Source organism: Chrysochloris asiatica, unplaced genomic scaffold (genome assembly GCF_000296735.1).
Source record: "Chrysochloris asiatica unplaced genomic scaffold, ChrAsi1.0 scaffold00128, whole genome shotgun sequence".
In the NCBI taxonomy this organism is placed as follows: Eukaryota; Metazoa; Chordata; class Mammalia; order Afrosoricida; family Chrysochloridae; genus Chrysochloris; species Chrysochloris asiatica.
The window spans coordinates 8918316-8932946 of NW_006408646.1; the positions used below are offsets into that span (position 1 = coordinate 8918316).

The following is a 14631-nucleotide window of genomic DNA, read 5'->3' on the forward strand; positions in this document are numbered from 1 at the left end:
GATCCGGAGAGGGAAAGGGGCTGAGGACTGGGAGGGCGGGGGGAGTGCAGGCTTACAGGGTACACCCTTTGGTTGGGTGAGGATGCATGGACGGGCTGATAACTATGCCAATGAAACAACAGATGATAGAATGAATGTAAAACTAATGTTCTCCCATGTAGACTATCACACTATTCACAATAAAACATTCATTAAAAAAAAAAGTTATGTTGAGAGTAGGACAGAAGGAACCCCGGTAGCCTATTGGATTATGAGCTGAGCTGCTAACCATAAGGTCAGTAGTTCAAGTCTACCAGTCACTCCACAAGAGAAAGACAAGGCTTTCCACACCCATATTTACAGACTCAGAAACCTTACTCAGGGTTGCTATGAGTTGGAATCGACTCCACAGCACACCACCACCACCACCACCACTACCACCACCATAGTGACAGAGAGCAGACCAGTGACTGCCTGGGACCACAGCTGGACAGGACTGCAGAGAGGCATGCAAGAACTTTCTGGGGTGATGGCAACAGTCTCTACCATTTTTGTGGGGTGAATACACAGATGCAGACATTTATCAAATGTCACTAAACTGTACCTTTAAAAATCATATAAACTCTAAGTAATAAAAATTGTCACAGTGGAGAAAATTTTCTGTAACGAGAGAAAACTAATCAAGGTACTTGATTCTAGAATAGGACTAGCAGATAGGGAGTAGCAGATAGGGAGTAGATTTATTTTTGAAGTTTCTTTACAAGAATTTTTACACAACCATGTATTATTTAAAAGAAAAAACATTTTATTAAAAATTAAATAAACCAGATCTAGGTATAGCTTGAAGAGGGTAAATAATACTAAAATTCTTTACTGCCTTATGAATATTAGTTTCCCTTGCCTACTATTGTAAAATAGAATGGCAAGTTAGGATGCAGGTTTAGAGAAAACTTGTAAGCCCGTCTTCAGCCTGTAACTGATTGGAATACCTCAAAGGGGTTCTACAACTTGCCCAGTGAAATAGGCCTTGTGCAAAGCCTTTACAGAGTATAAAACCTTAGGTGGAATCCTGAGTCCCATCCACAACCTTGTGAGGTGAGACATTCCCACTAGAAAGGACAAGCAGACTGGAACAGCTACAGTGACAGAAGATACATCTTCATGATGAACCTGACCTATACTCAGAGCGGTAGTTACTCTAAATACCAAAAGAGAGGGAAAGAGTCTTCAAATCAAGTATCAATGCTATCCACTCTGTGCACAGGGTAGATAGGGATGGGCAACTTAGACATTGGCTATCTAAAATGTGGGGGCAATAAAGGCACAAAGTGACTGGCTTACAAGGTTTCAAGAGGGAGTTTAGTTGAGAGTGTGGTGGGAAAGAAAGAGTCCCCACTGAATAGTTATCATCTTGTCTAGATGAGTCTGGTGAAAGGAGATGTGGAAAAGATTCGTAAGATTCAATAGTGAATAATTGTTATCATGACTAATCGCGACTGTCACAATTGAAAGGTAGAAGTTGTGTAACAAAAAAAAGGGGAGTGGTTAATCTTACAGTCCAGAAACAGAGGACCCTAGGACCATCAAGAGAGGAACACACAAATAAAATGCGGGACCTTATCCAGAGAAGCAGCAGCGCCAGAGATGGAGGCAGAGATGGGGGAGCGGCTGAGGACTCTAGATTCATCAACTAAGAAGAGAAGGACTAAGAGCTGGTGGCCAGGAGCAGATTTGCAGAATGTACCCTTTGGAGATGTAATTTATTATATATGCCTGAGTGGGTTTTTTTCTTTGTGTGTTTTTTTTAAAAAAGCTAAAGTGGATAAAGAGAAATACTTTTAACTGATGATATATGGAGGGGATTATAATCAATGTAATGAAACAAGTTATATGAATTGTTGAATGTGAAACTGATGATGTGCCCTGTAAACTTTCACTCAATCCACAATAAAAACCTTAAAAATAAATAAATAAATAAATAAACCATATATATACCCAACCCATCCAACCCACTGCCACTGAGTCAGTTCTGACTCATAGCAACCCTGTATAGGGTTTCTGAGGAGCAGCTGCTGGGTTTGAACCACTGACCTTATGGTTAACAGTCTAGAGCTTATCCTACAGCACTAGTAGGACTACTATATATATGCCTGTTAGGTGGCTTAAGTCAGTTCCAACTCAGAGACCGTGTATAGGGTTTCCAAGGAGTGGCTGTTGAGTTTGAACCACTAACCTTACAGTTCAAACAAACCTTTCAGTCCAGTGCATTATCCTGCAGAGCCACACGAGGACACCAAACATATGCATCCAAAAACTTGGAAAGGCTTTGTGCTCAATAAAATTTAACTGGTGGTTTTCTGGAGGAGGTAAGATTATAAGCCGTTTTGTTTACTTCTTCAGGTTTTGATTTTTAAAAGATAAATAACTATTTTTTATAATTGTTTTTAAGTGCTGTTGAAGTGGTTCCGACTCATAGCAACCCTGTATAGGGTTTCTGGGGCTTTTAAATTTTTTTGCAGAAGTAGTAAGCTTCATCTTTGTCCCAAGTAGTGACTGGCAGGCTTAAACCGTGTATCTTGTGGTTCGCAGTCCAGTGCTTATAGTATGGAGCCAACATACTCTCCTTTATAATTAAGAAAGGAGAAAACTATTTCCACTTGGGGAGAGTGAATGGCTGCTTCTGACAGGGACTTGAGTACACTTTCCTTAAAAAGGGAGGAAAGAAAACTGCACAGGTGACTTTGTTCTACTTACAGACGTTGATGAATACCCAAGGAGCAAATACTTAGGCTTCTTTCTATTCCAACAAGTGCATGAGCTTTCTGTATACCATAAAAAGAACATAAATCTTAGTGCCAGCAAAGATTTTACAAACATTTTCTTCTATGTGCCAAAACAGAACCCAGACAGTTCAAACAACTTGCTCGGTGTCACACGGGTGGAAGCCTGTCCACTGCCCCCTCCCTCACTGCTCTTCCTCAGGAGCCTTAGCTTCCCACCCCCATGCCCACTGTGGAGGGCACAGAGCCAAGAAGTTGAGCTGGCACACATCACTGAGGACAATGAGCTAGTGCCTGGTTTTCAAGGACTGTGTGTGTACTCTGACTCCTCAATCTTTTCTAAGTGTTAAAAATTACAAAAGTAAAAATAAGAGATTCATGGACTTCAGAAACCCACAGAGAAATCAGTTCTTTCCTACTCCCCACAACCACCATGTTTCTTCCCAGGTGTGATTGCTTTCACAGTATGGGAAGAGGGCATCTCAGAATGTTTAAGGACTAGAGTGAGTGCTTAATTTTTCTAAGTGAGGTAATACAGTAAAGCCTGCAAAAGCCTGTGAAATGTCAGAAATCTGTCAGCAAAGGACAACGCAAATATTTCCCACTAAAACAAGCAATAGAAAAGTGGTCAAACTGTACCCTGTCAAGGGTGGAAAACTTACCAAACCTGGAAAAACATGGCAGTCCTGTGGAGGTCTGGTTCCCACAGGCTGCACTGTATTACTCTGCATTTGCTTAAGTCATTGATCTGCAACTGAGGCAGCTACAACATCAGTTCCATTTTGTTTCTCACTGTATCCATCCTCAGTGCCTACAACAGTGTGGAGAATATGTTAAGTGCTTGAGAAATGTCCAATAAGAGATTCGTTCAGACCCAAAATTGTCAGGGAAATAGGCTATTTCCATATTGCAATGCCATCTGAGTAAGTGCTTAGTTGTCTCTCTCCTAAACTCTTGCCCCAAAGGTTCCTACTAGGACACATTGTAGCTATCCACTATCTCCAACTGTTCTCTTCAATTGAAAATGTTCAGGACACTTGAGTTCTAGTAATGTTGTCCCATAGACAAAGGCCACAGAAGAGACACTGAACACTTGGAATAGTGAGGTGACAGAAGACCAGGATATAAAGTCACTCAGCATGTGCTGCTGAGGAACGTGTGACTTTTCCTTCTGTATTGTCATAAACAATCATCAAGTCAGTACACTCTAAGCCATCTTGCAGGGCAGAAAATTACTTAATATGGCCCTGATAGCCTTAGGCTTTCTGACTCCCACACAATGACTGGGTTATTATTAGATACTGCTGAGTTGGTTGTGACTCACAGTAACCTGTGCACAACAGAACAAAACATTACCTGGTCCTGTGCCATCCTCACACCTGTTGCCATATTTGAACCCATTGTTGCTGCCACAGAGTCAATCCATTTTGTTGGGGTTCTACCTCTTTTCTCGAAGACCCTCCATTTTACCAAACATGATGTCTTTCTCCAGGAACTAGTCCTTTCTGACATGTCCAAAGTACAAGAGATGAAGTCTTGCTGTCAATTGTAAGGAGCACTCTGGCTGTACTTCTTCCAAGACAGATATGACTGAATATTCAAGTCCATGATACTTTCAATATTCACCAACACCACAATTCAAATGCATCAATTCTTCTACAGTCTTCCTTATTCACTATCCAGCTTTCACATGCTGAAAAATAGCATGGTTTGGGTCAGGCACACCTTAGTCTTCAAACTGACATCTTTGCTCTTTAACACTTTAAAGAGGTCTTTTGCAGCAAATTTGTCTTAACGCAATTCATTATGTGGTTTCTTGATTGCTGCTTCCATGAGTTTTGATTGTGGATCCAAGAAAAATGGAAACTCTGACAACTTCAATCTTGTAAATGTTTATCATGATGTTATTTATTGGTCCCGTTATGAGGACTGTTTTCTTTACATTAATGTACAATTCATACTGAAGGCTATATGTAGTCCTGGATCTTCATCAGTAAAAATTTTTAAGTCCTCTTCGCTTCCAGCAAGCAAAGTTTTATCATCTGCATACTGCAAGCTGTTAATGAACTTTTCTCCAATCCGGATGTCATGTTATGTTGTTCTTCAGATAATAGTTTATCCGATTATTTGCTCAGCATACAGATTGAATAAGTATGGTGAAAGGATACGCCTAGTCACACACCTTTCCTGATTTTAAACCATTCAGTGTTCCCTTGTTCTGTTCTAACAACTGCTCTTGGTCTGTGTACAGGATCCTCAGGAGCACTGAGCTAAGGAATTCCCATTCTTTACAATGTTATCCAGTTTGCTATGATCCACATAGCCAAATGTCTTTGCACAGTCAATAGAGCACAAATAAACATCTTTTTGGTACTCTTTGCTTTCAACCAAGAGCCACTTGATATCATCAATGTCCTCGTCTGAATCTGGCACGACTTTCTGCAAGTTCTTTATTGATGTACTGCTGCAGCCATTTTTGAATTTTCTTCAGCAAAATTTTACTTGTATGTGATATTAATGATATTACATGATGATTTTCGTATGGGTTCTTTAGAATGGGCACAAATATGGATCTCTTACAACTGATTGGCAAGATAGCTGTCTTTCAAATTTCTTAGCATAGATTCTTGCTATTCCCTCCATATACTGTAGTTAACAGTATTTACCTCTATTTCCATTAACTTTTGTACTCTTCCCTGTGTCTCCTGCTACCATCATTTTTCCTCTGTCATTCTCTTTCCTGCTATATTTTACCTGCCCATGTTAAGATGTGTTTTACCCTCTAGCCCATGAAAAGTCACCTCTAACCCATAACCATCATAGAATGTTTCTTTTATTTTGAAACCCTTTTCTTAACTTTTTATAGCCTTGGTCTCATACAATTCTTTTGTGGGTTTTCTAATTTCACGCAGCATAATGTCCTCCAGGCACATGCGTGTTGTGAGAGGTATTGTTATTTTGCAGATTCATTGTTATTCTTCAATGTTGCATAGTGTTCCATTGTATGTACATACAAAATGAGTTTACACATTCTTCTACTGATGAACATTGAGGCTGTCTCGTGTTTTTGCTACTGTGAATAGTGCTACAATGAACATGGCTGTATGCACATATCTAGTCTTGTTACAGTTCTTATTTTTTGAGGATATATACCAAGTAGAAGGATTGCTGGGTCATTTGGTGTTTCTATTTCTAACTTTTTGAGAAAGTGTCTTACTGTTTTCCTCACAATGACTGACTGCCTGCACAACTTGAAGAATGTGATCAATGTCACATACAGGTATGTTCAGCTATGCATCTTCTCAAGAACATCAAAATGAAATTAAAGTCAAAATGCTACTTAGAAAAATATAATCATTTTGTCACCTCAACTGTACCACTGGCCCCAGGGACTCATATAGCTTTTCTTCTCTCTCAGCTCTGAGGAGGCCAGACTACATCTCAGGGATACTGAGGGACTACATTCCAGCAAAACTACCACCAGAAATGATCACTTACCATTTAAAAAGCGCCCTGAAGAGAACCTTACTCATCTGTCCAGAATAACCTTTGTTGCTATTGCTGTGTGCCATCAAGTCGGAAATGACTCATAGCGACCCTGTACAGGGTTTCTGAGAGTGGCTGGTGAGTTTGAACTGCTCACTTTGCTTAGTTAGCAGTCCAGTGTTTATCCTACAGTGCCGCCACACCAGGGCTGAATCCCCTCGGGAGTGTTTACAAATAGATCTTGAGCCTTACTTTCCAGATGTCCAGGAATGAGAATAAAGCTATACCCTTTAAAGCTCCCCAACTCTTCTGATGACCTGTCAGATTTGGAAACCACCACCAATCCATCCTAATTCTTTCAATTGGTTTGAGATGACAGCCACTATGTAAGGCCAAGAGTGGAACTCTAGGACCAAGGCTTCCTACTCCAGACTGCCTAATCAGGACTTAACCTGCCACAGCTTCACAAGCCTTTCCTCTCTCCTTTGAATCTGACAGCGTCAGCTCTGAGTCCAGACCATGTCTCCCTTATTAAAACCATGCGTCAAAAGCCTACCTAGCAATCCAGAAGTGATCCTGTGGCCATTTTGCTCAGCCAAAAGAACAGCATCTAGTGTAACCCAAGTGCTTTATCAACAGGTATTCTAAACTCCAGGCTGCACTAGACCACTCCATTCATACTTGTCCTGTCCCTGTCCAGGCCCAAGGGCTAATGAATTCATCAGCACATCAACACATCCCAATTATATACGGTTATGTGGAGTCCTATGGAGCTCTGGTAGCATAGTGGTTAAGAATCGGGTTGTGAGCTGCAAGGTCAGCAGTTCGAAACTACCAGCTGTTCCGCGGGAGAAAGATGAGGCTTTCTGCTCCTGTAAAGATTTGAGGCCTCGGAAACCCTGTGCAGGGTCACTATGAGTCGGAACCAACTTCATGGTACTTAACAACAACAACAATCTTGTCTCATTAACCACAGGCAGAGATTAGGGTTTATAACACACAGGACAATTAAATCAGATCACAAAATGAAGGATAACCACTACTCATCTGTCAGTTTGTCCTGCTGTGGTGGCTTGCATATTGCTGTGATTCTGGAAGCTATGATACTAGTATTTTAAAACTCAGCAGGGTCACCCACAGTGACCAGGTTTCAGCTGAGTTTCCTGATTAAGACAGCCTGGTAAGAAGGAGAGACGGACTACTTCTGAATATTTAGTCAATTAAAACCTTATGAATACCAGTGGAACACTGGCAGATAGCACCAGAATATTGAATATTGAAACGTGATAAAGAGCACAAGAACATTGTCAGATATAGTGCCAGAACATGAGCCTCTCAGGTTGGAAGGCACTCAAAATACAACTCTGAAAAGCTACCTACTCAAAGTAGAGCTGACTGTGATGATGTGAATGGAATACTTCATTTGATGATAGGGCACAACTCAAACAGAAGAGACACAGCTCTAAACATCCATTAATAAATGGAACATGGAATGTACAAAGTATGAATCTAGGAAAATAGTCAAAAATTAAATGGAACACATAAAAATCAATATCCTAGGCATAAGTGAGCTGAAATGGACTGGTATTGGTTATTCTGAATCAGACAATAACAAGGTTTACTAATGCCAAGAATGACAAATTGAAGAGGAATAGCATCGCATTTATCATGAAAAAGGATTATTTCAAGATCTGTCTTTAAGTACAACACTGTCTGTGATAGGATAATATCCATATGCCTACAAGGAAGACAGCAGTTCGAAACTAACAGCCGTTTCGCGGGAGAAAGAGGAGGCTTTCTGCTCCCGTAAAGATTTAAGGCCTCGGAAACCTGGTACAGGGTCACTATGAGTCGGAACCAACTCCATGGCATATAACAACAATAACAACAACAAGGAAGACCAGTTAATACAACTATTATTCAAATTTACACACCACACACTAAAATCAAAGAATTCTACCCAACTTTTTCAGTGTGAAACTGATCAAACATACAATCAAGGTGTACTGATAATTATTAGTGATTGGAATGCAAAGATTAGAAACAAAGAGGATCAGTACTTGGAAAATAAGGCCATGGTGACAGAAATGATGCTAGAGATCACACGATAGAATTTTGCAAGACCAATGACTTCTTCATTGCAAATACCTTTTTTTTCCCCCAACAACATAAAAAACAACCATACACATGGACTTCACCAGATGGAGTACACAGAAATCAAATTGACTACAACTGTGGGAACAGACGATAGTAAAGCTCCATATCATCAGCCAAACCAAGGCCTGGGGCAGACTGTGGAACAGACTATCAATTGCTTATATGCAAGTTCAGGCCGAAGCTGAAGAAAATTAAAACAAGTTCACAAGAGTCAAAATATGAGCTTGAACATGGTGGTGGTGGTTGGTGGTTATGTGTCGTGGAGTTGGTTCCTACTCAAAGCAACCGTGCACAGGATTTCCAATGCTGTAAATCTTTACAGGGGCAGAAAGCCTCATCTTTCTCCTGTGGAACCGCTGGTAATTTCGAACTGCTATCCTTGAGATTAGCAGCCCGATTCTTAACCACTACACTACCAGAGCTCCTTGAGCTTGAACATAGCCCACCTGAATTTAGAGATCATCTGAAGACTACATTTGATACATCAGACACTAAAGACTCATGACCAGAGGAGTTGTGGAATGATGTAAAAAATATCATAAAGGAAAAAAGCAAAAGGTCATCAAGAAGACAAGAAAGAAGGAAAACACCAAAATGGTTGTCAGAAGAGACTCTGAAACTTGCTTTCCAGTGTAGAGATGCTAAAGCAAATAGAGCTGAATAGAAAATAAAAGAGCTGAATAGCTCTTTTCAAAGGGCAGCTAGAGAAGACAAAGTCAAATATGATAATCAAATGTGCAAAGACTTGGAGCTAGAAAACAAAAATTGAAGAAAACGCTCAGCATTTCTCAAGCTGATGGAACAGAAGAGAAAATTCAAACCATGACTTGAATACTAAAGGATTCTATGTGCAAAATACTGAATGACGCAGAAAACATCAAAAGAAGATGGAAGAAATACACAGACTCACTGTACCAAAAAGAAATGTCAATGTTCAACCATTTCAAGAGGTAGCATATGATCAAGAGGCAATGATACTGAAGGAAGAAGTCCACGATGTACTGAAGACATTTGCAAAGAAGAAGGCTCTGGGAACTGATGGAATACAAATTGAAATCTCTCAACTGATGCAGCACTACAGACACTTTGAAATTCAGAAGACAGCTATCTGGCCAACTGATTGGAAGAGATACATATCTGTGCCCATTTCAAAGAGAGGTGACCCAACAGAATGCAGAAATCATTGGATATCATTGATACCCAATACAAGTAAAATTTTGCTAAAGATAATTTTTAAATGGCTGAAACAGTAGATAGACAGAGAACTTCCAAAGGTTCAAGCCAGATTCAGATGAGGACGCTGAACAAGCACTACCATTATTGATGTCAGATGGATCTTGGCTGAAAGTAGAGAAGTTTTACCTGTACTTTACTGACTACACAAAGGCTTTTGATTGTGTGGATCATGACAAACTATGGACAACATTACAGAGAAAGACTATTCTGGAACACTTAATTGTACTTATGAGGAACCTGTACATAGACTATGGTTAGTCATTTGATCAGAACAAGCAAACAATGAATGGTTTAAAATTAGGAAAGGTGTGTGCCAGGGTTGTATTCTTTCACCATACTTCTTCAATCTGTATGCTGAGCACAGATTGAAGAAACTAGATTATATGAAAAAAAATGTGGCATCAGGGTTAGAGGAAGACTCATTAACAACCTAAAATCTGAAGATGATACAAGCTTGCTTGCTTAAAGCCAAAAGGACTTAAAATACTTTAAGATCAAAGACCACAACCTTTGGTATGGCTTAAAGTACTTGAAGATCAAAGACAACAAACAGCCTTCGGTATGACTTGCATCTCTGTGTAAAGAAAGCAAATATCCTCACTACTGGACCAATAAATAACATCACAATAAATGAAGAAAAGATTGAAGCTGCAAAGACTTCATTTCGCTGGGATCAACCATCAACAACAGTTAAGAAATCAAACAATGTATTGCATTAGGCAAATCTGCTGCATAAGACCTCTTTCAAGTGTTCAAGAGCAAAACTGTCAGTTTGAGTGCCTAACCCAAGCCATGGTCTTTTCAATAACCTCATGTGCATGTGAAAGTTGGACAATGAAAAAAGAAGACCTTAAGAAGAATTGATGTATTTGAATTATAGTGTTGGAGAATATTAAGGTACCATGGACTGGCAAAAGAACAAACAGACCTATGTTGGGAGAAGTACAGCCAGAGCGCTCCTTGGAAGCCAGGATGGCTAGACTTCGTCTCTCATACTTATCAAGAGGGGCCAGTTCTTGGAAAATGACATCATGTTTGGTAAAGTGGAGTGTCAAAGAGAAGACAAAGACCCCAATGAGCTGGATTGGCACAGTGGCAGCAGCAATGGCCTCAAGCGTGGCAATGATTGTGAGGCTGGTGCAGGACAGGGCAATGTTTCATTCTGTTGTGTCACTATGAATCAGTACTGACTTGATGGCACCCAACAACAATACTAGTCGCTGGAGAAGGATATCATGTTTGGTAAAATGGAGGGTCAGAGAAAAAGAGGAAGACCCCCAACGAAATGGACTGGCCAAGTGGCAGCGTCGATGGACTCAACCGTGGCAACGGTAGTGAGGTTGGCCCAGGATCAAGCAGTGTTCCATTCTGCTGTGCATAATAAGGTCACTGAGTCGGTACCAACTCAATGACACCTAACAACAACAACAACAACAATCCTGCCACATTAACCACAGGGAGAGACTGTTGTTGGTAAGTGCTATCGAGTCAATTCCAACCCATAGCGACGATATACAGGATTTCCGAGAAGCAGCTGGTGAGCTTGAACTGCCAGCCTTGCAGTTCAAACAGCTTTGCGGTCTTGCGCATTAACCCACAGTAGGATTTCTAATATATAGAACAATTACATCAGATCACAAAATGAAAAATAATCACACAATACTGGAAATCATGGCCTAGTGAAACTGATACTCATATTGGAGGGGGAGGGGGAAGAGACACAATTGAATCCATGACAACATCATACTTTGAAAGCACGACTCACACTATGAAATTATCTCTCATTCAGATTAATTCTGGGATATACTACTGTGGCGTAGTGAATTATATACTGTCTCTTCTAGTCATAGTCTGAAACTCCCAACAAACAACATTTCTGCACTGCTGGGTTTCGGTAAGAGAAAAGGATAGGATGATATGATTCAGCTGTATATGTTAGTAACTATAATTGTAAAAACATGAAAGTCTAGCACGGGTTTAAAATAAGCCATCTCTGAAGCAGGAGGTAGGAATCTCAGTACCACCAAAGAAGAGTCAGGAGTGGAGTGCAGGTTTGGGACCCAGAGATCCCTGCACATAGAACCTCCTAGACCCAGGGACAGAGAGCTGTGATACTGGAGGAGTGGCAAAGAAGCAGCAGCAGCAGCAGAACCAAGAACCAGAGCACCAGACAGAGCAGTGAGCTTCCCAGCCTACGGAACAAGAAAAACTGAGTGATTCTGGGCAGAAAGCTTGCTTGTAGAGTGGGGTGTCTTGAGGCACTTAAGTGGGAGAACTAAGTTTGCTGACACATGGAGCTAGAGCTGATTGACTTCAAGAACTTACTGGAACAACTGTGTCCTGAGCACTTCTGATCCTGAATTGGGACCTGTTCATTTCTCTAATAAATCCTTTAATTGTGAGTACGGTGTCTGAGTTCTGTGTGGCCATTGCGATGGATTATTAAACCCAATAAAGAAGTAGAGACAGTACTGTGGAAGGAATGGTTGCTCCCACACATTTGTTGCAACTACTAAAAACCAGGAAAACCCCTTTATTTTTTCTGGTCTGGGATAAGTTATTATAAAGTAAAAGGTATGTTAACAAGCTAAAGAGTAGACACAGATACACATGGGGCAGAGCAGACATCTTTTAGAGGATCTGCACACATGTGACTAGCTAAGTCAGTTTTACACAACTGTTGGTAATTGAGTGAATGAACCCCTTACACCAGATTCTACTGAGGAAAAAAAAAGTCAAACTAGGGCATTCGATGGGAGCCTAGACGTGTAGACAAATTATGGTAGAAATGGAAGGAATCTGAGTTGTGTTCTAGCCCAAGTCAGTCAGGTTACAGCTAATGACAATGAGCCAGATGTACAACGACATACCCACGTTCACATAGTACTGAGGAGTCATGGCCAGGAGACCTTGGCCTCCTGATGCCCTGGTGTGTGTTTATCAGATTGGACTCACATGAGCTGGATAAATGATATGACGTAATCAGAGAGACAACCTAAAGACACCATTCCAAAATACCATGACGCTTCATCCCTTACACCTCCAGGCTATTTGGAACTATCACAGGTTCTTTGATATTTCTTATTTTTCACTTGGCAAATTATGAAGAGAATCCAGTTTTAAAATTCACACACTGATATTCAAGTTCAACATTTACTCCATGTCCATTCTATGTCAGGCATCGTCCTGAGCCACCGAAAGCACAAATGTGCAAGATACTTCATTAGTGTCATACATAGTTCAACAACAATGTAATCTACCCCATCATGATAGTGTGGTGGTGGCCAGGAGAGGGTGCATTCTGAGAAATAATGACAAAGGAATTTGACAACTTCCATCTGGTTCCTAGTGAGTACTAATCCACATCACAAGGGTCCAACAATTTCAGGTCAAATTCAGACAGAGAAGGGAATGAACAGCCAAGATTCCAGCACCAATATAAGGTATGGACTCTCATGATTTCAGCAGCTGAAAATGTCCAATAAGTTTGGGGACAGATGGTATCAAACCGACACCTAGCCAAAAACCAACTGGAGACATGAGCTCCAAGAAAACACATTCCACTTTTTCAAACAAATATTTCAACTTTGGGGCAATTTTAAAAGCAACAGACCCAAAGTGGTGCCACCTTATTCCTACCTCCCAGTGACCAGCAAGTTTGGGTGGAATCTCCAATCCCAGCTTCTCCAGCTCTTGCTCCCTGTACTTCGCGTACTGCCGGTATCCTGCATACCCGCCGCCTGTTGCCAACAGAATGGGCAGTGGGCGCAGCAGGTACGAGGCTCGGGCAGGGGCAGTGTGGACTTTCCTGGCATCTGTAATAAAAAACAGGGACATTTTGAGCCTGGAGGCACAAAGGCAGGGAAGTCCTGCAAACACGGCACTGACAGGCCAGGAAGACTGGCTGCGTCTCAATAGTCTTCAGTGACGACAGACAAACCCTGAGGGATAAGACAAGGCAGGAGCAGCCTTCAGAGACATTTCTATCAGTATATAAGGACAGATGCATATCAACTGCCACCCTAGTTTGTCGCAGAATTTAAGATGACATTAACACTGTATTATTACAAAGAGGAGAAGAAACTAATCAAGGCTGCCCAGCTGGGTACCAACAGGGCCCAGAGTTGACTCCAGTACTTTCCTCCCCAGTGCTCTCTAATCTTGCCTTTACAATCCAGGCCCAATTCTGATGGGGCACTAATGTTCCCAAATGTAAAAGCTCAAATATTCTTACAAGAATAAGATGACAAATAACTCAATTCACAAATGAGCAAAGGATTCAAAATAGCTATTAGAGGATACAGATGGCCAATAAGCTCATGAAAAGCGGCTGGACAACATGAATCACTAGAGAAATCCTAATGAAAACCACTTTCTAGCCACTAGGATGGCTACAATAAAAAAGACAGATAAAAACAAGTGTTGGGACTTCCAGAAAAAGATGACGGATCGGGTGGAAGTGTAGTGACGAGCTCTGCGGAGAACAATACAGAATACAGGACCAAGAAGGCTCAGGAAATCGTTCGAGTACTCAGAACCACATATAAAGGAATATATAGAAGGTTGGAAGACTTACAGCTGGGGAGCTTATGGCAGAAGCAAGAAATCAATTGCTTCCTGGTTCGGGATGCTCAGCTGCTCCAGGAGCCGCCATTTTGTGAGGGGCCAAGAGGGGAAAGGATCAGAGCAGCCACGGATGCCTGACAGAGCCGCAGAGATAGAAGTGTGGACATTCTTTTTTTTTTCTTTTTTTTGGAATCCTTTCGTTGGTCCCTTGCTGTGTGCGTAACTCCATTCTGGTGACTATAGGGGTGCCTGAACTGGCCAGACCCACCCTCGGAGGGTTCTACTATGCATGTGCATAGATCACCTCGAAATTTAAAGAGACAGTACCCACTTAAAACCAAGCGGCCGACAGATACTCAGCCCAAGAGCAGGCCTTCAACTTTTCTTGTTTGATTTATGTTCCTGTGTTTATTTAACACAGGAAAGA

The 14631-nt window shown here is 41.2% G+C and overlaps 1 protein-coding gene across 1 annotated transcript in view; it reads right to left on the reverse strand.

Moving 5' to 3' along the window:
• Window positions 1–13453, reverse strand: part of PISD (phosphatidylserine decarboxylase) — a 51772-nt gene extending 38319 nt beyond the window's left edge. The window contains exon 1 of the mRNA XM_006869280.1: window positions 13278–13453. Within this exon, the coding sequence (XP_006869342.1) occupies window positions 13278–13453 (176 nt within the window). The remainder of the gene's footprint in view (window positions 1–13277) is intronic.
• Window positions 13454–14631: the final 1178 nt, after the last annotated feature.